The sequence below is a fragment of the Nerophis lumbriciformis genome, linkage group LG04 (assembly GCF_033978685.3).
Source record: "Nerophis lumbriciformis linkage group LG04, RoL_Nlum_v2.1, whole genome shotgun sequence".
Taxonomy (NCBI): Eukaryota; Metazoa; Chordata; class Actinopteri; order Syngnathiformes; family Syngnathidae; genus Nerophis; species Nerophis lumbriciformis.
The window spans coordinates 67,866,099-67,890,000 of NC_084551.2; the positions used below are offsets into that span (position 1 = coordinate 67,866,099).

Consider the following 23,902-nt stretch of genomic DNA (forward strand, 5'->3'; position numbering starts at 1 on the left):
TTGAAACATGTTCCAGGCAGCAAATTCTAAATGAGCTAATATTTGCAAAAAATAACAAAGTTTACCAGTTCGAACATTAAATATCTTGTCTTTGCAGTCTATTCAATTGAATATAAGTTGAAAAGGATTTGCAAGTCATTGTAGTCTGTTTTTATTTACCATTTACACAACGTGCCAACTTCACTGGTTTTGGGTTTTCTAATAGGATATGCAGTATAATATCAGTAAGTAGAATAAGAGGTTTATTTGGACTTTAAGGTTTTACTACTTACGTATAAAATACTACACGGTCTAGCTCCGTCCTATCTTGTCGATTGCATTGTACCATATGTCCCAGCAAGAAATCTGCCTTCAAAGAACTCTGGCTTATTAGTGATTCCCAGAGCCCAAAAAAAGTCTGCGGGCTATAGAGCGTTTTCTATTGGGGCTCCAGTACTATGGAATGCCCTCCTGGTAACAATTAGAGATGCTACCTCAGTAGAAGCATTTAAGTCCCATCTTAAAACTCATTTGTATACTCTAGCCTTTAAATAGGCCCCCTTTTTAGACCAGTTGATCTGCCGTTTTTTTCCCTTTCTCCTCTGCTCCCCCCTATCCCTTGTGGAGGGGGAGACACACAGGTCCAGTGGCCATGGATGAAGTGCTGGCTGTCCAGAGTCTGGACCCGGGGTGGACCGCTCGTCTGTGTATCGGTTAGGAACATCTCTGCGCTGCTGACCCGTCTCCGCTCGGGATGGTTTCCTGCTGGCCCCACTATGGACTGGACTCTTACTATTATGTTGGATCCACTATGGACTGGACTCTCACTATTATGTTAGATCCACTATGGACTGGACTCTTACTATTATGTTAGATCCACTATGGACTGGACTCTCACTATTATGTTGGATCCACTAAGGACTGGACTCTCACTATTATGTTAGATCCACTATGGACTGGACTCTCACTATTATGTTAGATCCACTATGGACTGGACTCTCACAATATTATGTTAGATCCACTATGGACTGGACTCTCACTATTATGTTAGATCCAGTATGGACTGGACTCTTACTATTATGTTAGATCCACTATGGACTGGACTCTCACTATTATGTTAGATCCACTATGGACTGGACTCTCACTATTATGTTAGATCCAGTATGGACTGGACTCTCACTATTATGTTAGATCCACTATGGACTGGACTCTCACACTATTATGTTAGATCCACTATGGACTGGACTCTTACTATTATGTTAGATCCACTATGGACTGGACTCTCACTATTATGTTAGATCCACTATGGACTGGACTCTCACTATAATGTTGGATCCACTATGGACTGGACTCTCACTATTATGTTGGATCCACTATGGACTGGACTCTCACTATTATGTTAGATCCACTATGGACTGGACTCTCACTATTATGTTGGATCCACTATGGACTGGACTCTCACTATTATGTTAGATCCACTATGGACTGGACTCTCACTATTATGTTAGATCCACTATGGACTGGACTCTCACTATTATGTTAGATCCACTATGGACTGGACTCTCACTATTATGTTGGATCCACTATGGACTGGACTCTCACTATTATGTTAGATCCAGTATGGACTGGACTCTCACTATTATGTTAGATCCAGTATGGACTGGACTCTCACCATTATGTTAGATCCAGTATGGACTGGACTCTTACTATTATGTTAGATCCAGTATGGACTGGACTCTCACTATTATGTTAGATCCACTATGGACTGGACTCTCACAATTATGTTAGATCCACTATGGACTGGACTCTCACTATTATGTTAGATCCACTATGGACTGGACTCTCACTATTATGTTAGATCCACTATGGACTGGACTTTCACAATATTATGTCAGATCCACTATGGACTGGACTCTCACTATTATGTTAGATCCACTATGGACTGGACTCTCACTATTATGTTAGATCCACTATGGACTGGACTTTCACTATTATGTTAGATCCACTATGGACTGGACTCTTACTATTATGTTGGATCCACTATGGACTGGACTCTCACAATATTATGTCAGACCCACTCGACATCCATTGCATTCGGTCTCCCCTAGAGGGGGGGGGGGGGGGTTACCCACATATGCGGTCCTCTCCAAGGTTTCTCATAGTCATTCACATCGACGTCCCACTGGGGTGAGTTTTTCCTTGCCCTTATGTGGGCTCTGTACCGAGGATGTCCTTGTGGCTTGTGCAGCCCTTTGAGACACTTGTGATTTAGGGCTATATAAATAAACATTGATTGATTGATTGATTGAAGTGCTCGTGAGCTAGCTTGACGCGTACTGTACAAATAAATAAATAGTATTTCATTGTACAGCTGAAGTTGTTCAGCATGAACATGTTTTTACCCCCTTGGGGGGTTTGACAATAAATAATTGAGAACCACTGTGCTAGGATGTGGAAGTTTTGTTCGGATGTCCTATTTTGACCAACAAATGGTTGGGTTCAGGCTCTTTAATGTAAACGTCAAAAATAAATACATGTTTTGTTCCAGGTAGACAGCGGCTGCAAGAAGGCGTGCAGATCAAGGGCAGGCTTAATGACATTGTTTATACAGTAGGTACAGTATAAGGCTCAGTGGACCAAATTAAGCAAGTCCAGGACTTAAGAGGATTAGACACGATCAGCAGTTGTCTGCGGCAGCGGGCGCGCAGCAACGGGTCAGCCACACTCCTTCTACCTACATTGGAAAGGCAGTGACTCGTTAAGGATAGAAATGGGGAGGTGACGTCTCCTCAAGTCCTTGTTTTTTTGGTGCTGGTTTCTTCGTGCCCTTTGACTGAGTCTCACTCTAAGGTCAGTGTCTCGGTTTGGTCCGAGTACAACCCGAGAATGTCTCACCTAGTCTTCTTTATAACTATGTTGGCATCTCAGGCAACCACGTGAGAGCATGTACCGCCACCATGGCGTGTACGCTGCGGTGTGTGTTCACGTGGACCTTCGAAGGGATCCTGTGTACCTGCAGGTTTCTTTGGGTGAGAGTCGTCTGAAGTCATGGTAACGGAATAGAAGCACCCAAAAAGAATGCTTTGTTTGATACTTCGCTTCTTAGGTTTGCCCATACAATGCAGTCCGGTTCTTACCAAGGGAACATCACACAATAGCGGAAAAAGGCCGTCATCACAAACAATCCATAGGTAAGATCAATAAGGACTTTTTAGCAGCGGTGTGCCGTTAGGGCAGCGTTTCTCAAAGTGTGGGGCGCGCCCCACTGGTGGGGAATAGAGACATGACGGTGGGGCGCGAGGAACGGGAGGAAATTTCACTTTAAACATTTTTTTTATTATTATATTCTTAGATTATTTTTTTACTATGCTTTCATTTTCTATACACACTGTAAATCACTTTGTGATTCTGTCTGTGAAATCCGCTATATAAATAAATGGAAATTACCGGTACTTATTTTTACTGTAGGCTTTATATTTCTCGGTAGGAGCGAAAGTTTGACAGACATAGCAACAGTAACTAATGGGGGAGGGGCTAAGCGGAACAAACTTTCGCGCGGATGGGTAGCAGGCTAATGTGTGGACCACAATTACACAAATATATACATTTGTGACTCGCACCTCAAAGGTCGTCGACCCAGAGCCAGCGCCTGCAGAGAAACAAAAATGTGACGAGCACACACTGTGTCATTCACCGGGAAGCACTCGCGTCATTGGACACACTGTGTCATTCACTAGCGTCATTGGACACACTGTGTCATTCACCGGGAAGCACTAGCGTCAAGGCGTGGCTCTCCTGGGGCAAAGTGCTGTCACCTGCCCTGTCTTGTCAAATGCATAGCTCCTCCTTTTTTTTTTTTGCAAAGATTGCAAAGTGGCACTTTTATTGTATTTATTATTGAACTTGATGCAAGTTATTTGATTTATTATTGAACTTGGTGCAAGTTATAACACTTTTTATTTATTTATTATTGAACTTGATGCAAGTTATAACACTTTTTTTTGATTTATTATTGAACTTGATGCAAGTTATTTGTTTTATTATTGAACTTGATGCAAGTTATAACACTTTTATTTGATTTATTATTGAACTCTATGCAAGTTATAACACTTTTTTTGATTTATTATTGAACGTGATGCAAGTTATAACACTTTTTTTGATTTATTATTGAACTTGATGCAAGTTATAACACTTTTTTTGATTTATTAATGAACTCGATAAATAAATAATGATAAATGGGTTGTACTTGTATAGCGCTTTTCTACCTTCAAGGTACTCAAAGCGCTTTGACACTACTTCCACATTTACCCATTCACACACACATTCACACACTGATGGAGGGAGCTGCCATGCAAGGCGCTAACCAGCACCCATCAGGAGCAAGGGTGAAGTGTCTTGCTCAGGACACAACGATGGAAGTTATAACACTTTTTTTGATTTATTATTGAACTTGATGCAAGTTATAACACTTTTTTTGATTTATTATTGAACTTGATGCAAGTTATAACACTTTTTTTGATTTATTATTGAACTTGATGCAAGTTATAACACTTATTTGATTTATTATTGAACTTGATTCAAGTTAACACTTTTTTTGATTTATTATTGAACGTGATGCAAGTTATAACACTTTTTTTGATTTATTATTGAACTTGATGCAAGTTATAACACTTATTTGATTTATTATTGAACTTGAGTCAAGTTATAACACTTTTTTTGATTTATTATTGAACGTGATGCAAGTTATAACACTTTTTTTGATTTATTATTGAACTTGATGCAAGTTATAACACTTTTGTTTTATTTATTATTGAACTTGATGGAAGTTATTTTATTTATTATTGAACTTGATGCAAGTTGTACCACAGCTGCACAGTTATTTTATTTATCATTGAACTTGATGTTATTTTATGTTATTGAGTTTGAATGTATACAACTTGATGTTCAATAAATTTGAAAATGTTAAAGCTTGGCATTAGCGCTCTGTTGGGGCGATGGGGGCAGGTGGGGCTTGAAAACTCCCCCTTGTCCAAAGTGGGGGATGACAAAAAAAGTTTGAGAACCACTGCGTTAGGGCCAGCAAGGCCTTCTCTGCTGGCCGAACATAAATCATGATCATAGAGTAATAAAAGTTAATTTTAATCTACTTTCCATAAAGTATTCATCATATTCTCTTCATGTCTTATTAGGCTCCAGTGTTGCTTGTTTTTACATTAGAGCTTTTATCCAATCAGAATTCAGCTAACTTGCAGCCAGTGCTGTATGATATGGCTCAGCTATTGAGCCATATCGGTTTGAACCGTATGCAAGCGAAACCGACGAAAACAACACGACAGCCAGCGACACGGGAGAAAGCGAGGACGAATTGGGCGATCGCCTTCTAACCAACGATTGGTATGTGTTTGTTTGGCATTAAAGGAAACTAACAACTATGAACTAGGTTTACAGCATATGAAATACATTTGGCAACAACATGCACTTTGAGAGTGCAGACAGCCCAATTTTCATCAATTAATATATTCTGTAGACATTAGGGATGTCCCGATCCAGGTTTTTGCACTTCCGATCCGATACCGATACTGGCCTATCCGAGCATGTATTAAAGTTTAAAGTTATTTAGCCTACTTAGTTGTCAGAATCATGTTGAAAAGGGTTTTAGTACTCTTGATAACAACTAGCCAGCTGAATTAGGGGAGTTTGAATAATACACAATGGTTGGTAACAAGAAACTGACCTGTTTATTCAAGGATAAACACAAAATAGACAAAATTATACATGACAAACAGAAATGGCATCATTGAACTAGGGCTGGGCGATATGGCCTTTTTTTAATATTGCGATATTTTAAGGCCATATTGCGATACACGATATATATCGGGGGTGGTGGTTCCTCTCTTTAAGAAGGGGAACCGGAGGGTGTGTTCTAACTATCGTGGGATCACACTCCTCAGCCTTCCCGGTAAGGTCTATTCAGGTGTACTGGAGAGGAGGCTACGCCGGATAGTCGAAACTCGGATTCAGGAGGAACAGTGTGGTTTTCGTCCTGGTCGTGGAACTGTGGACCAGCTCTATACTCTCGGCAGGGTCCTTGAGGGTGCATGGGAGTTTGCCCAACCAGTTTACATGTGCTTTGTGGACTTGGAGAAGGCATTCGACCGTGTCCCTCGGGAAGTCCTGTGGGGAGTGCTCAGAGAGTACGGGGTATCGGACTGTCTGATTGTGGCAGTCCGCTCCCTGTATGATCAGTGTCAGAGCTTGGTCCGCATTGCCGGTAGTAAGTCGGACACGTTTCCAGTGAGGGTTGGACTCCACCAAGGCTGCCCTTTGTCACCCATTCTGTTCTGAACTTTTATGGACAGAATTTCTAGGCGCAGTCAAGGCGTTGAGGGGATCTGGTTTGGTGGCTGCAGGATTAGGTCTCTGCTTTTTGCAGATGATGTGGTCCTGATGGCTTCATCTGGCCAGGATCTTCAGCTCTCACTGGATCGGTTCGCAGCTGAGTGTGAAGCGACTGGGATGAGAATCAGCACCTCCAAGTCCGAGTCCATGGTTCTCGCCCGGAAAAGGGTGGAGTGCCATCTCCGGGTTGGGGAGGAGATCTTGCCCCAAGTGGAGGAGTTCAAGTACCTCGGAGTCTTGTTCACGAGTGAGGGAAGAGTGGATCGTGAGATCGACAGGCGGATCGGTGCGGCGTCTTCAGTAATGCGGACGCTGTATCGATCCGTTGTGGTGAAGAAGGAACTGAGCCGGAAGGCAAAGCTCTCAATTTACCGGTCGATCTACGTTCCCATCCTCACCTATGGTCATGAGCTTTGGGTTATGACCGAAAGGACAAGATCACGGGTACAAGCGGCCGAAATGAGTTTCCTCCGCCGGGTGGCGGGGCTCTCCCTTAGAGATCAAATCAAATCAAATCAACTTTATTTATAGAGCACATTTAAAATTTACCACAGGGGTAGCCAAAGTGCTGTACAATGAACAGGTTAAAAGATAAAACGAGTACCGAGCAAACACAACACAATACAAACAGAACACGATAAAAAATAAATAAATAAAATAGAATTAATAAAAACATAAAAACATAAAAACAGGATCACAGCAGGTGTATTATGGGGCGCCATTGCAGGATGGATATCACTCAGTGTTAAAAGCCATGGAATAAAAGTATGTTTTTAAGAGAGATTTAAAAACAGGAAGAGAGGAGGCTTGTCTAACACTCAGGGGTAGGTCGTTCCAGAGCTTGGGAGCAGCAACGGCAAAAGCTCTGTCACCTCTAAGCTTCAGCCTTGTGTCAGGGACCGTCAACAGCAGCTGATCGGCTGATCTTAAGGATCGGGTGGGGCAGTAAGGCTGAAGGAGGTCGGAGAGATAGGTTGGCGCGAGGTTGTTTAGACATTTAAAAACAAATAAAAGGAGTTTAAAATGTATTCGGTAACGCACAGGGAGCCAGTGAAGGGACGCTAAAATAGGGGTGATGTGCTCACGTCTGCGGGTCTGTGTTAGCAGACGAGCAGCAGAGTTCTGCACGAGCTGCAGGCGGGCGAGGGAGGCCTGGCTAATGCCAACATACAGGGCATTGCAGTAGTCAAGACGAGTCGAGATAAAAGCGTGGATTAATTTCTCAAGATCATGTCTTGATAGAAGCGGTTTCACTTTCGCTATTTGGCGTAATTGATAAAAGCTTTTTTGAACGACGCTGCTGATTTGTTTTTCGAATTTAAAATCTGAGTCAAACTTTACCCCCAGGTTTGTGACAGAGTCGCTGAGATACGGGGTCAGAGTGCCGAGGTCAACGTTGGGGGAGGGAGAGCGACTTGGACCGAACAACATAACTTCTGTTTTATCTTCATTTAGGCTCAGGAAGTTAGCTGAAAGCCAGACTTTGATGTCGTGCAGGCAGTCAATAAGACGTTGAACCGTGTTATTTTGTGCCATGGGAAAATAAATCTGGCAATCATCGGCATAAAAATGAAATGCAATACTGTACTTCCTAAAAATAGAACCAAGGGGGAGAAGGTAAAGTGCAAATAGGATAGGGTGAGAAGCTCTGTCATCCGGGAGGAGCTCAAAGTAAAGCCGCTGCTCCTCCACATCGAGAGGAGCCAGATGAGGTGGTTCGGGCATCTGGTTAGGATGCCACCCGAACGCCTCCCTAGGGAGGTGTTTAGGGCACGTCCGACCGGTAGGAGGCCGCGGGGAAGACCCAGGACACGTTGGGAAGACTATGTCTCTCGGCTGGCCTGGGAACGCCTCGGGGTCCCACAGGAAGAGCTGGACGAAGTGGCTGGGGAGAGGGAAGTCTGGGCTTCCCTGCTTAGGCTGCTGCCCCCGCGACCCGACCTCGGATAAGCGGAAGAAGATGGATGGATGGATGGAATATATATCTCGATATTTTGCCTTAGCCTTGAATGAACACTTGATGCATATAATCACATCAGTATGATGATTCTATGTGTTTTGATTGATTGATTGAGACTTTTATTAGTAGGTTGCACAGTGAAGTACATATTCCGTACAATTGACCACTAAATGGTAACACCCTAATAAGTTTTTCAACTTGTTTAAGTCGGGGTCCACTTAAATTGATTCATGATACAGATATATACTATCAGATATATACTATCATCATAATACAGTCATCACACAAGATCATCACATTGAATTATTTACATTATTTATAATCCAGGGTGTGGAGGGTAAGTGTCAAAAAGACAGCCAAAAGAGTTTGATATGAGAATAAATCTAAAGTTAAAATATAGGGTAGAAATGCACCCATTTGCAGGAAATGTAGTCTTGATTTTCAACATTTTCTTTCAAGGCTTGCATGTCTACATTAAAACATTCTTCTTCATACTGCATTAATATATGCTACTTTTAAACGTTCATGCAGAGAAGGAAATCACAACTAAAAAAATCACTAATTTTTTCATACGGTGTTGTGGAAATTTTTGCCTGCCTCGGCATTTTGATGGTGTGGACGTGTGGCACCGAATGGAGATAAGCGTCTCGACAGACATTACAATATTTGAACAATGATGACGAAAACTGTTTTCTCTGTCGTGTCCGTGTGTCGAAAATTGTTATGCGCTTATTTTTTTATTTGATTTTGTGCGTGGTATAGATTTGCCATGCGCAGAGGACGCTTGAGCAGGCGCGCACCTTAGCGGCTGCGCTAGCATCACAGCTAACGTTAGCCATGCTGCTACCTCGCTCTCTGCTCGGGGAGGACGTATACGTATGTGACGTATGTCGTGACAGTATGTGACGTGTGTAAGAAGGTGCGCTCGCTGTCTGTGAGAGGGAGACACAGGAAAGAGTGAGAAGAGCCTGTCGTGTAATGCCAGCAGCTAAAAGCAACTGCGTGAGACCTGTGGATTTGTTGAAAGTGTGCTGGAAAATGCGGAACGGAAATTACGGAGCCGCAGAAAAGTGGAATGTATTATTTAAATCGGTGCGTTGGAAAACACGGACCGGAGTTGTTTTTTTTAAACTGGATCTGGATCGGCATTTTCCCATGCCTTGCCGATACGCAATTTTTGGCAAATATCGGCAGACATCCCTAGTAGACATACCCTCATCCGCGCTCTTTTCCTGAAAGCTGATCTGTCCAGTTTTGGAGTTGATGTCAGCAGGCCAGGGAAGCTAGGGTCGATAGGGGGTTTAGCTCGCTCGTCTGCGGGAACAAACTGCCGCCATTGCTTGCCGTGCTAGCGAGGTCCTTTGTCCCTGAATTGCTCACACACTCCGGCAGATTCAATGGGGGTCTGGCGGCAGATTTCTTTGACTTTATGGTTGGAAATGCATCTGCTTTGAGTGTCGCAGGATATCCACACATTCTTGCCATCTCTGTCGTAGCATAGCTTTCGTGGGTAAAGTGTGCGGAACAAACGTCCAATTTCTTGCCACTTTGGCATCTTTGGGCCACTGGTGCAACTTGAATCCGTCCCTGTTGGTGTTGTTACACCCTCCGACAACACACCGACGAGGCATGATGTCTCCGAGGTACGGAAAACAGTCGAAAAAAACGGAAAATAACAGAGCTGATTTGACCTGGTGTTTGAGAAAATGGCGGATTGCTTCCCGATGTGACGTCATCGCTCCGAGAGCGAATATTAGAAAGGCGTTTAATTCGCCAAAATTCACCCATTTAGAGTTCGGAAATCGGTTGAAAAAATATATGGTCTTTTTTTTCTGCAACATCAAGGTATACAGGTAAAAGCCAGTAAATTAGAATATTTTGAAAAACTTGATTTATTTCAGTAATTGCATTCAAAAGGTGTAACTTGTACATTATATTTATTCATTGCACACAGACTGATGCATTCAAATGTTTATTTCATTTAATTTTGATGATTTGAAGTGGCAACAAATGAAAATCCAAAATTCCGTGTCACAAAATTAGAATATTACTTAAGGCTAATACAAAAAAGGGATTTTTAGAAATGTTGGCCAACTGAAAAGTATGAAAATAAAAAATATGAGCATGTACAATACTCAATACTTGGTTGGAGCTCCTTTTGCCTCAATTACTGCGTTAATGCGGCGTGGCATGGAGTCGATGAGTTTCTGGCACTGCTCAGGTGTTATGAGAGCCCAGGTTGCTTTGATAGTGGCCTTCAACTCTTCTGCGTTTTTGGGTCTGGCATTCTGCATCTTCCTTTTCACAATACCCCACAGGTTTTCTATGGGGCTAAGGTCAGGGGAGTTGGCGGGCCAATTTAGAACAGAAATACCATGGTCCGTAAACCAGGCACGGGTAGATTTTGCGCTGTGTGCAGGCGCCAAGTCCTGTTGGAACTTGAAATCTCCATCTCCATAAAGCAGGTCAGCAGCAGGAAGCATGAAGTGCTCTAAAACTTGCTGGTAGACGGCTGCGTTGACCCTGGATCTCAGGAAACAGAGTGGACCGACACCAGCAGATGACATGGCACCCCAAACCATCACTGATGGTGGAAACTTTACACTAGACTTCAGGCAACGTGGATCCTGTGCCTCTCCTGTCTTCCTCCAGACTCTGGGACCTCGATTTCCAAAGGAAATGCAAAATTTGCATGGTTGGGTGATGGTTTGGGGTGCCATGTCATCTGCTGGTGTCGGTCCACTCTGTTTCCTGAGATCCAGGGTCAACGCAGCCGTCTACCAGCAAGTTTTAGAGCACTTCATGCTTCCTGCTGCTGACCTGCTCTATGGAGATGGAGATTTCAAGTTCCAACAGGACTTGGCGCCTGCACACAGCGCAAAATCTACCCGTGCCTGGTTTACGGACCATGGTATTTCTGTTCTAAATTGGCCCGCCAACTCCCCTGACCTTAGCCCCATAGAAAATCTGTGGGGTATTGTGAAAAGGAAGATGCAGAATGCCAGACCCAAAAACGCAGAAGAGTTGAAGGCCACTATCAGAGCAACCTGGGCTCTCATAACACCTGAGCAGTGCCAGAAACTCATCGACTCCATGCCACGCCGCATTAACGCAGTAATTGAGGCAAAAGGAGCTCCAACCAAGTATTGAGTATTGTACATGCTCATATTTTTCATTTTCATACTTTTCAGTTGGCCAACATTTCTAAAAATCCCTTTTTTGTATTAGCCTTAAGTAATATTCTAATTTTGTGACACACGGAATTTGGGATTTTCATTTGTTGCCACTTCAAATCATCAAAATTAAATGAAATAAACATTTGAATGCATCAGTCTGTGTGCAATGAATAAATATAATGTACAAGTTACACCTTTTGAATGCAATTACTGAAATAAATCAAGTTTTTCAAAATATTCTAATTTACTAGCTTTTACCTGTATATTGACGCTTACATAGGTCTGCTGATAATGTTCCCCTTTAAGACATTTTAAGGCCTAAAATACAAATGATTGGATTTTAGACTTTTTAAGACCCCGTCATTGTCAGGTTCTGAAAGCAAGATGGTGGCCGCCATACCAGGCTGCCCTGACCGCACCGCCGCCCTTCAGAAGCGATTGGCCAAAACCGAGCACGACATCTTGTCGCTGAAGTCCAGGATGGCCTGCGAGAGGGCGTCGTGGGAGAGAAGGTTTGCGGAGCTGCGGAGGAAGCAGGCAGAGCTTTGCAATCAGGTGTGTGGTGTTCTTTGATTTGTTGGTGACATCGCTGGTGATATCGTTACGCCCATCAGGTCATCTTTGACGCTGCGGCACTGACAGGAGCGCAGATAAAAGTGGACAATGGAGACTTATTTGTGGAGCGCTCCAGCAAATGCAAGTGCAAACATGGCACTCCTTTACTGTCCACACGGGTTCATTTGATCATGATCGTTTTTGTGCTTTCTCAAATTAGCCTTCAGCGTCTCTCAGCTGATGCTTCACGACAGATGCGCTGATCTTCCGTCACCAGGCGGCCAGTTATCTTTGTCGTCAGTGTCAAGCTCCAATTCTTCCTGCTCTTCAGTGTCAAGGTAGACTTAATAAGTAGCAGAGGTGTGGACTCGAGTCACATGACTTGGACTCGAGTCAGACTCGAGTCATGAATTTGATGACTTTAGACTCGACTTGACAAAATGTAAAAAGACTTGCAACTCGACTTAGACTTTAACATCAATGACTTGTGACTTCACTTGGACTTGAGCTTGACATGACTTGCTACTTTCCCCAAAACCCAAAGATGAAAAAGTTATTCGGAAGCGCTCCGTATTTTTCATTGTGTACTTGTCTATCAGCGTTGCGTGTGTCAGCTGGTGTGCTCTCAGTACAACAGCCAATCAAATTAGATCTACTTTGTTTTCATCACACAGCATTCATCCAATCAAATTGCAGGACAACCAAGGAAGAAGACATGTCCAAACCACACGCCAATGAACAAAAAATGATACCTAAAATAATTTTGTTTGGGTATAAAAATTACGAGGTGGTCAACACAAAACGGTTTGCAGTATGCAACACATGCGGTTCCAAAATTACTGATGGAGAGGCAACAACTTCCAACTTCGTCCGGCATTTGAAGTTGCACAAAGAACGGTAAGTTTTGAATGTAAGATAACGTTTATTGGCTAAGTAACGTGACTTTTATTTGCTGTGTAGTTAAATCAGTGAGGCTGTAAACTCACTGCTAACGTTATAACGTTATTGCAAACACGGGAATCTGTTGCAGTTCACTACCTTATTCATACTTTTTGTTCAGTGATTTTTTTTAAGCAGGGTTACGTTAGTCAATATATCACACGTAACGTTAGACGGCGGTCAGCAGCACCGCGTATTTTAGCCACCTAAAAAAAGACAAAAATAGTCAAATAAAGGTCAGTTAAAATGTATACTATATTATGAATATGTGTACCGTTTTAGCTAGCTTTCTGACATACTGTTGGTTGTTTACCTCAGCGGTCCCCAACCACCGGGCCGCGGCCCGGTACTGGTCCCTGGATCGATTGGTATCGAGCCGCACAAGAAATAATTTTTTTTTTCTTTCTTTTTTTAATTAAATCAACATAAAAAACACAAGATACACTTACAAGTAGTGCACCAACCCAAAACAACTCTCTCCCCCCTTTTGTTCTGGGCATTGAACATGAAGAGTCTTCCTTCACTGTTCCGAGTGGCCATGAGAGTCTTGGCAGTGCCTGCCTCCAGTGCTCCAGTGGAGCGAGTTTTCAGCCATGGTGGCATCATACTACGCCCCCATCGTGCACAAATGACTGACAGACTCTTGGCTAATTTGGTCTTTTGCAAATGCAATGCAGCATAGGGCCCTGACATATAAAAAGTACAACTTTTTTGTTATGTTCACGTATATGTCATGTTTTTTCAATGTTAACACTTTTGTACAAATAAGTACATTTGCACTTTATTTTTCAATGTGTTTGTTCTGTAAAGGAATGAGTTAATGTTTAAAATGACTGGTTAATAGTGCTATTATAAAGTGCAATGTCAGCACAATTTTCTTTCCTGCAATTTAAAATGCACTTGTTTTAATAAATAAATACAGTGTTTGAAAAGCATACACAATCTGTGTTAATATATTAGTCTGTGGTTAAAAGGACTTGAAAGGACTCGAAACTCAAAATGCAGGACTTAGGACTTGACTTGAGACTTTCCAGTCTTGACTTTGGACTTGACTCGGGGCTTGCCTGTCTTGACTCGGGACTTGACTCGGACTTGAGGGCAAAGACTTAAGACTTACTTGTGACTTGCAAAACAATGACTTGGTCCCACCTCTGATAAGTAGTGACACATTTTATGAGTGTACCATATACTGTAAGTATAGGGAAGGGTACTTCACACTCACAGCAGGGGGGGGTGTGTGTTTGAGGTTTGGGGGTGGTGGTGGTGGCGGAGGGGGTGTCCTGTTGACTGAGCTGCCAGTTTTTGACTGTAAAATCTACGGTTATTGTTTTTAACGGTGTATTACTGGAAATGGGAAGACGGTACGTTTGTTTTTACGGTAGAAAAACTGGCAGCTGTCATGTCTGTGTGATCATGTTTTTGTTTTTAGTCATGTTCGGTTTTGTTTTTGGACTTTTTGTGCACTTTTGTTTTTACTGTCATGACTTGGTCCTGGGTGTTTGCTTTTCCGGGATGCAACGGAAAGTTGGCCTCGGGCGAGACGGGAATGTAAGTACATTTTTATTTAAACACTATAACTACAAAAAAAAGGAAGTAAACAAAAGGCGCGCACAATGGCGGAGAACAAGCTATGAAACCAAATAGACTATAACAGGCCCGGCCCTAACCAATCTGGCGCCCTAGGCAAGATTTTAGGTGGCGCCCCCCCCACATCGGCAGTGAAGTGTATATACTCACAAGAAACCGAATAGCTTTGTCTTTGACCTTTTTTTTTTTACTTACAACTATACCTAATATATAAAGGGGTGGAAAAGTGACTATTACCTGCAGGGCAAACATAGCTAACCAGAAGGCAATAACAATGTAAAAAAAAACCAGCTGCTTAAAAGATCTAATATAAATGTCCCTGAAAAATGTAAGGTGGGAGTACTGTAATTACCTAACGTTACATTATTATTTTCCATAACAATTTACCCCCCTCCACAATATTAACCCGACGTTAAAATAGAACTAGCTATTTATTGATTAGCAATTGCCGAATCATGTGACATTAGCTTAATGCTAAAAAGCCGGGTTACTATCACATTCTGTAACAGACAAATAATTTCATGTTCGGCTCACCTACCTGCTACCTCTGTCTTTTCTCGTTTCTCCTCCTCTTCTTTTCTCTTTTTTCTTCCCTGGGCACCTGACAGTTTTGGCCGTTTTGACATCTTGTGTTGATTTTTTGATGTGGTGACGTCCAAAAAGAGTCATGATACGGCAAGGGAGGGGGCGCACTGTGCGGGGGGAGAGGGGGCTTAATGTTGTAACAAATAATATTTCTATTAAATAGGCTTTACTTTGCATTTTAATTAACGTGGGATTATTTTTTGTATTTAGAAATAATAGTACCAACTTTTTTTCTTTTCTTTTTTTCTCTCCAACATTTGTGGCACTGGCGTGGCGCCCCCTGATGGACGGCGCCCTTAGCATTTGCCTATACGGCCTATGCCACGGGCCGGCCCTGGACTATAAACATGGAACAAAAACTTACTTTGGCATGGGACATGAAGCAGGATCTAAGAGGATGAAGAGTGTGTAGAGCATAATTGTGGGATGTCGTCAGGACGACAAACTGAAAACAATGAACTTAAATACTATAGACATGATTAACGAAAACAGGTGCGTGACGCAAAACGTGAAACAGGTGCGTGACGTGAGAGGTGAAAACTAATGGTTGCTATGGTGACAAAACAAAAGTGCACAAAAAGTCCAAAAACAAAACCGAACATGACTAAAACAAAAACATGATCACACAGACATGACAGCAGCTAAGTTGCCAGAATTTAAAAAAAACGTGTACTGTTTTTCCATTCACAATATAATGTTGTAAAAACAAATATCAATTTAACACAAAAATTCTGGCAACTAAGCTGCCAGCTTTTTCCGTAAACTGCCCAAAGAACAGTGGTACTGTTTTTCCATTTACCGTAAAATGTGAAAAAAAACACTATTTTACAGTAAAATTTTGTAAATGTAAACTTTTTACTGTAAAATGGACAGTCAACTTAAAACAATTTATATAATTAATAATGAAATCCAGAGGCAAATTCATACATTATCTGCTGTTCCAAGCGGCCCTCTGTAATAATAATAATAATAATAATAATGGATTTTATTTGTAAAAGCACTTTACATTGAGAAAACAACCTCAAAGTGCTAGTGTATTAAAAAATAAAAAGAGAATTAAAATAATAATAATAATAAAACAGCCTAATAGCTAGAACTAGGACGCATATATCTAAAAAAAGGCTTTTTAAAAGCATCCAGTCTGTGGAGCCCTCAGGTGGTCAGGGAGAGCGTTCCACAGACTGGGAGCCATAACAGCCATGTGGCCCTCAATGAAAACCACTTTGACATCCCTGAAATCAACTATTTGGAAGTAAAAACACGTCTTTGTTGTGTTCCCTCCCCTCCAAGTGTGAGATCAGGAAGATCTTCAGGACCGCACCGGGTTTTTGTCCCCCACTCACCCTTGGACCTGCAGCTGGGCCACCGGGTCAGAATCATGCTGCCGACCGGGCGCATCAGCACGGGCACCGTTCGCTTCCTGGGCCACCTGCAGGGGGAGCCAGAGCTCCACCTGGGGGTGGAGCTGCAGGCGCCCGACCACGGCGTGCGGGACGGCCACCATAAGGGACACTGCTACTTTGACTGGTAAGTTGGAAACATGTTAGTGACTTTTTTTTTTCCATGCAAATGCAAAATGAACGACAGGATGAGACAAACTTACTCCTCTCTTTATTCTGTGCAGCAAACCTGGCCATGGTGCCTTCGTAACTTTCCACAAGCTACTGATGGCCTGGGAATGACCCTGCATGGCAAGGACACCTTGGACAAAGCAGTATTGGCATTTTGGAAAGAGATACACCACAATACAAACTCTAATATAGTATCAAGCTGAAGAAGAGATGTGTGAAGCTTCTGCTGACACTGTAATATCTCTGTATCTTAAAAAAAACGGTCTGGCATTTTTAAGATTTTAGTCTGAAGACATGATGTGATTCACAGCCGTTGCCAGGCCGACAGTGTCAGGGAAGGTGACAATAAACCGGCTGCAAATGTGGAAATGTGTTTTGAACTATTTTTTTGTTTAGTTTTTAAAAGTGAACTGCACTTTTTGGGGAATTTTGCCTATCGTTCACAATCATTATGTAAGACATGACCAGAGGTGGGTAGAGTAGCCAGAAATTGTACTCAAGTAAGAGTACTGTTACTTTAGAGATTTATTACTCAAGTAAAAGTAAGGAGTAGTCACCCAAATATTTACTTGAGTAAAAGTAACAAGTATGTTGTGAAAAAACTACTCAAGTACTGAGTAACTGATGAGTAACATACACACACATATCATATACATATATATATATATATATACACATACACATACACACATATATATATATATATATATATATATATACACACACACACATTTATATATATATATATATATATATATATATATATATATATATATATATATATATATACACACACATATATATATACAGTATATAATTTATATTTATTTATTTTGCCGTTTTTGTTTACATGTTAAAGGTGTTTTAATGAATATACAAGCATGTTTAACACATATAGATTCCTTTCTTTCATGAAGACAAGAATATAAGTTGGTGTATTACCTGATTCTGATGACTTGCATTGATTGTAATCAGACAGTAGTGATGATAACGTCCACGTTTTCAAATGGAGGAGAAAAAAAGTTCCTCCTTTCTGTCTAATACCACATGAAAGTGGTTGGTTTTTGGTATCTTATTTGTCCAGCTTCCATATTCCTTTTTATACACTTTACAAGAAATACATTGGCGGCAAATTCCGTAGCTTGCTAGCTTGTTTGCGCTGGCTTTCGGAGACTCTTATTTTGAAAGCGCAGGCGCGATGGAGCGGCACTTTTATTGTGAAGACAGGAACTGTGCAGTCAGTCTTTAGGCTTTTGACGGGAAGTACGGTTGAAAAAATTCTTCACGCTTTTGATTGATTGATTGAAACTTTTATTAGTAGATTGCACAGTACAGTATATATTCCGTACAATTGACCACTAAATGGTAACACCCGAATACGTTTTTCAACTTGTTTAAGTCAGGTCATGTGACCACCTGGCTCTGTTTGATTGGTCCAACGTCACCAGTGACTGCATCTGATTGGTGGAACGGAGTGAACGTCACCAGTGACTGTATTTGTAGAAACGCAGGCACTATTGAGGTACCAAAACAAACAAAGCGTGCATTAACAGATCGATAAAAATTAGTAGCGAGTAGCGAGCTGAATGTAGATAAAAGTAGCGGAGTAAAAGTAGCGGAGTAAAAGTAGCGTTTCTTCTCTATAAATATACTCAAGTAAAAGTAAAAGTATGTTGCATTAAAACTACTCTTAGAAGTACAATTTATCCCAAAAGTTACTCAAGTAGATGTAACGGAGTAAATGTAGCGCGTTACTACCCACCTCTGGTTATAAACATTCATTCCCTTTCTTCATGGATGTAAACTTTACCGCTGCCGGTAATTTTTTCCATATCTGTATTTTATAAGTTGTAGGTGTATTTATTTCAGTATAAAAGTGTAAAAAGTGTTTTGCTTCGGTCGTGAAATTATGACAATGGTGTGCCAGGGCAAACATACATTATTTATTTAACGCTTAAATTACTGGAGTCTTCATCAACTTCAAATCGATTTTTTTTAATGTCGTTTTTTTGTTTGTTTGTTTTCTGCCCTTTTTGTCAAAGAAAACCATGTTTTTTTTTATGGCAAACACACAAAATATGCAAAATCTTCCACAAAAAAATAATTCTCAAAGTGGAATATTTGACGTGAAGCAATCGGAGCCTTGGATAGGTCAATAATTCAAAAAAGACCATTTACTTGTTACATTTCGTCATAGACACGACGGCAAAAAACTGGAAAAAATAAAGAGATACAAACATGCTTATTGCCTCTGTACCTATTTGTCTACTATGACAGTGTTTTTCAACCACTAGTGTGCCGCGAGATTTAGTCTGGTGTGCCGTAGACAATTTGGGTTAAAAATAATTTTTGCAAACCGGTAATTATAATCTGCAAATGACGTGTTGTTGTTGAGTGTCGGTGCTGTCTAGAGCTCGGCAGAGTAACCGTGTAATACTCTTCCATATCAGTAGGTGGCAGCCGGTAGCTAATTGCTTTGTAGATGTCGGAAACAGCGGGAGGCAGTGTGCAGGTAAAAAGGTATCTAATGCTTAAACCAAATCAAATCAAATCAAATCAAATCAAATCAACTTTATTTATAAAGCACATTTAAAATTTACCACAGGGGTAGCCAAATATAAACAAAAGGTGAGTGCACCTAAGAAAAGGCATTGAAGCTTAGGGAAGGCTATGCAGAACAAAACTAAAACTGAACTGGCTACCAAGTAAACAAAAACAGAATGCTGGACGACAGCAAAGACTTACTGTGGAGCAAAGACGGCGTCCACAAAGTACATCCGAACATGAGATGACAATCAACAATGTCCCCACAAAGAGGGATGAAAACAACTGAAATATTCTTGACTGCTAAAACAAAGTAGGTGCGGGAAATATCGCTCAAAGGAAGACATGAAAACTGCTACAGGAAAATACCAAAAAAAAGAGAAAAAGCCACCAAAATAAGAGCACAAGACAAGAACTAAAGCACTTCACACAGGAAAACAGCAAAAAAATCTAAGTAAGTCTCGGTGTAATGTGACAGGTCGTGATAGTACACCTACTTTGAGACAAGAGCTATATTGTTGCATGCTTGGTTATGCTTTAAAGTCATATCCAACAATTGCGACAACGACTTTTTACTGTCAAATGAGTTTAGATTTTAATGATTTCTGCTGGTGGTGTGCTTCCGGATACTTTCAACACAACAAATGTGCCTTGGCTCAAAAAAGGTTGAAAAACACTGTACTATGACATACAAAATGTAACTGTAATGTCCCAAAGTGTCCAGCAGATGGAGACAGACCCCCGTCTGCCTGAATGACTTGAACACGTTGTATCTAATTCGACAATTCTATTCAACATATCGGCACTTTTACACTTTTTTAACATGTCTGACATGTTCTTAACATGTTAAAGACAACTTACGGCATTGCTTCGAGCTTCTTTGTGTAGGATGGCAACAGATATTATTACAGAGGACAGCAACATGGACGGATTGCTTTCAGACGAATACCGGAAGTCAACCAACAGGAAGTAATTTAGCGGAAGTGACATCACCCAATTGCTGTTTACCGATTATAGCATACAAGAAATAAAAACAACTTTAGCTCCATATTAAAGCATTGTCGTCACTATATATGTCTTTGTACATTGTATAAACAATAAAACAATATTATCAAGTATTTATGTAAAGAATATTAACAATTGACTTCAGGACAATACGGCTTGGGTCTAGAGATCGGCCTGCCGATATTATCGGCCGATAAATGCTTTAAAATGTAATATCAGAAATTATTGGTATCGGTTTTTTATTATTATTATTATTATTATTATTTTTTTTTTTTAATTAAATCATCATAAAAACACAAGATACACTTACAATTAGTGCACCAACCCAAAAAGCCTCCCTCCCCCATTTACACTCATTCACACAAAAGTGTTGTTTCTTTCTGTTATTAATATTCTGGTTCCTACATTATATATCAATATATATCAATACAGTCTGCAAGGGATACAGTCCGTAAGCACACATGATTGCTGGTCCACTAATAGTACTAACCTTTAACACTTTATTTGACTCATTTTCATTCATTACTAGTTTCTATGTAACTGTTTTTATATTATTTATTTATTTATTATTAGTTGCCAGAATAAAAAAAAAAAAAAAACGTGTACAGTTTTTCCATTCACAATATGATGTTGTAAAAACAAATATCAATTTAACACAAAAATTCTGGCAACTAAGCTGCCAGCTTTTTCCCGTAAACTCCCCAAAGAACAGTGGTACTGTTTTTCCATTTACCGTAAAATGTGAAAAAAACACACTATATTTTACAGTAAAATTTTGTAAATGTAAACTTTTTACTGTAAAATGGACAGTCGACTTAAAACAATTTATATAATTAATAATGAAATCCAGAGGCAAATTCATACATTATTTGCTGTTCCAAGCGGCCCTCTATAATAATAATAATAATAATGGATTTTATTTGTAAAAGCACTTTACATTGAGCAAACAACCTCAAAGTGCTACAGTGTATTAAAAAATAAAAAGATAATTAAAACAAATATCTATCTGTTTTTATATTATTTTACTTTCTTTTTTATTCAAGAAAATGTTTTTAATTTATTAATCTTATTTTATTTTTAATTTTTAAAAAGGACCTTATCTTCACCATACCTGGTTGTCCAAATTAGGCATAATAATGTGTTAATTCCACGACTGTATATATCGGTATTGGTTGATATCGGTATCGGTAATTAAGAGTTGGACAATATCGGATTTCGGCAAAAAGCCATTATCGGACATCCCTATTTGGGTCTCTAATTAGCGCCACGTCAAGATGGCGGTAGCTGCGTTTGCCTTTATCTACCTCGACATGCTCTTTACAAATGTACACAGCTGTTGAGTAGGAGACATGTGCCACTTTTTATGGGCATTTTACAAGCAGTGCTGTGATCTTTTGATTGATTGATTGAATCCTTTATTAGTAGATTGCACAGTACAGTACGTATTCTGTCTAAATGGTAACACCCGAATACGTTTTTCAACTTGTTTAAGTCGGGGTCCACGTTAATCAATTCATGGTAATTCACGGTCCAAGTTTTTTTCCACATACGAAATATGTTCATGCTCCATGTTCAATCCCTATACATAATTGAAAATGACAAATATATCAATACATTACGGTGCATGATGGGTAATATGTAAACAGTCTCTCCACACTTATCCATGTTTGGCGCATTTTAGCGGCTTGATAGTTCTGATTGATTACAAAACTTTTCGTCATGGAAGTAAACTCTTAATATTCAATGTTTTATCACTTATACTTCGTATTGCATCGTCGTCAGGGTCTGATGTGGAAAGGGGAGGAGCTTGTATTTGATATCTATACAAGTATACTAACTTTAGAACTGTATACATATATATATATATATATATATATATATATATATATATATATATATATATATATATATATATATATATATATATATATATATATATATATATATATATATATATATATATGTGTGTGTGTATAAATATAGCTGTCAGAATAATTGTACAACTTTGTGTTCCAATGAGTTCAGGTCCCCTGCGAGAAGACAAAAGCTGGCTTTCATCTTATCAAGCAAAAGGCTTGTAAAACGCCACTGTGTGCGATGGGAGGCGACATTGAGGTGTCGGTTTCTTTGATCTTATGTCAGCCACAGGAAGATCTTGTCCTGACCCGAGATCTACAAAGCGGAGAGGGAGCAGGACCTGACACCGCTCCAGGCACCTTTTCTTTGAACTGTTTATGACCGAGTGCAACAGCTGTTTATGACCACCTCCCCTTAGGAGCAGCTGCGGATATGTAATCAGAAAATGTCCAAATAAAAGAGGAGCGCGTGGGGACTGCCTTCAGAGCGTAGTGGGAGACTGTACGAAGTTGGCCTATTCAACATTTATTTAGCTTAGTACAGTAATTCTCAAACTGTGGTACATTTACCACTAGAGGAACGGGGCTCCATTTAGTGGTACGCCAAAGAACCACTTGATTCAAGTACAGTGTTTTATTTTAAGATAGTCAAACTGTGTGTAATGTTACAGTGGCCAAAAATATTACATTTACTGTCAAATAAAGCCTTTGCCTTGATTTTAATGAATACTTAAGCATACTACGCTACTGCATTTTATTGTGGGTCATTTTGTTGGTACTTGGAGAGCCACATTTTTTCTGAGGTGCTACTGAAAAAGTTTAAGGACCATTGGTCAAGTACTTGGATAATCATAATATATATATATTATACATAGCTGAATTTCCCCCAGGGATCAATAAAGTACTTTCTATTCTATTCTATATTTCAATTGATGTGTTTTGGTGTCGACGTTTTTTTTTTTTTCAATGGCAGGTATTTTTTCAAAAACAGCAAAAATATATATTTATTTTTCACAATAATTTAATTTTTTTTTTTTAATCCAAAATGTTTATTAATTAATCAACTTCATGATTATCCAAGTACTAGGCTAAAAAGGAATTATATGGGCCAATTAATTTTTTCCCCAATAATGTTTTCATCTAACAATTTAATCAATTAATACATTTTCTGATTATCACCAATAACATTTTTACATTTATAATTTTGTATTATATTTATATATATTATATGAAGAATAAATTTAAGTGACATTATAGTTATATAGTGTCTGGATAATCTGATATTAATTTATCAAAATTGTACAAGAAAATAATTACATTGGGATATATAAAATCTATTTAGCCCAGTTGGGTTATCAAGAAAATGTTATCATCAAATTAAAATTTGAGATGAAAAAAAATATTTTGAAAAAAGTAATAGTCTGTATAAAATTTATATACTGTAATATTTGGATAATCAGGGAAATCATTAAATAACAAAAATTGTAAATGAAAAAAATACAACAAATATATTGTCTGTGTAGTATTTGGATCATCAAGACATTGATTAATGAATTAAAATTTGAGATTAAAAAATGTATTGTGTTAATATTATGTTTATACAATATCTGGATAATCTAAAACCCAATTTATTCACTCATCAAAATTTCACATGAAGATCATTTGAGAACATATATTGAGCTATATAAACCGAATATAGTATTTGGATAATCAAAAGTGTGATTAATTAATTAAAATGTTACATTA

General features: G+C 39.7%; 3 protein-coding genes across 6 annotated transcripts in view; 2 read left to right on the forward strand and 1 right to left on the reverse strand.

The window, feature by feature from the left end:
- The window catches only part of LOC133605457 (uncharacterized), a 59,066-nt gene extending 38,713 nt beyond the window's left edge, over nt 1–20,353 (reverse strand). For all 3 annotated transcript variants that reach the window (XM_072913105.1, XM_061958803.2, XM_061958802.2), the window contains exons 1-3: nt 20,157–20,353; nt 16,784–16,881; nt 16,524–16,704 (exon numbers count right to left, since the gene is read on the reverse strand). The gene's annotated coding sequence lies outside the window, so the exon portion shown is untranslated. The remainder of the gene's footprint in view (nt 1–16,523; nt 16,705–16,783; nt 16,882–20,156) is intronic.
- LOC140678735 (uncharacterized) overlaps nt 1–23,902 on the forward strand; it is a 468,885-nt gene that overhangs the window by 75,278 nt on the left and 369,705 nt on the right. The window lies entirely within an intron of this gene.
- On the forward strand, nt 2,664–16,982 carry LOC133605458 (uncharacterized). 2 transcript variants are annotated; one of them, XM_072913107.1, is made up of 7 exons: nt 2,664–2,829; nt 2,908–3,008; nt 3,086–3,170; nt 11,885–12,069; nt 12,129–12,407; nt 16,471–16,707; nt 16,805–16,982. In XM_072913107.1, the coding sequence occupies exons 2-5, from the start codon at nt 2,937–2,939 to the stop codon at nt 12,330–12,332; spliced, it is 546 nt and encodes a 181-aa protein (XP_072769208.1). In that variant the 5' UTR covers nt 2,664–2,829; nt 2,908–2,936; the 3' UTR covers nt 12,333–12,407; nt 16,471–16,707; nt 16,805–16,982. The 2 variants fall into 2 exon arrangements, with proteins under 2 accessions (XP_072769208.1, XP_072769209.1); XM_072913108.1 differs by having other exon boundaries at nt 2,664–3,008.

Coding starts and splice junctions, on each gene's coding strand:
- LOC133605458 (XM_072913108.1), top strand. CDS start 2,937: ATGGCGTGTACGCTGCGGTGTGTGTTCACGTGGACCTTCGAAGGGATC. Junction 3,009..3,085: donor GTACCTGCAGGTTTCTTTGG/GTGAGAGTCGTC, acceptor TTCGCTTCTTAG/GTTTGCCCATACAATGCAGT. Junction 3,171..11,884: donor TCATCACAAACAATCCATAG/GTAAGATCAATA, acceptor CGTCATTGTCAG/GTTCTGAAAGCAAGATGGTG.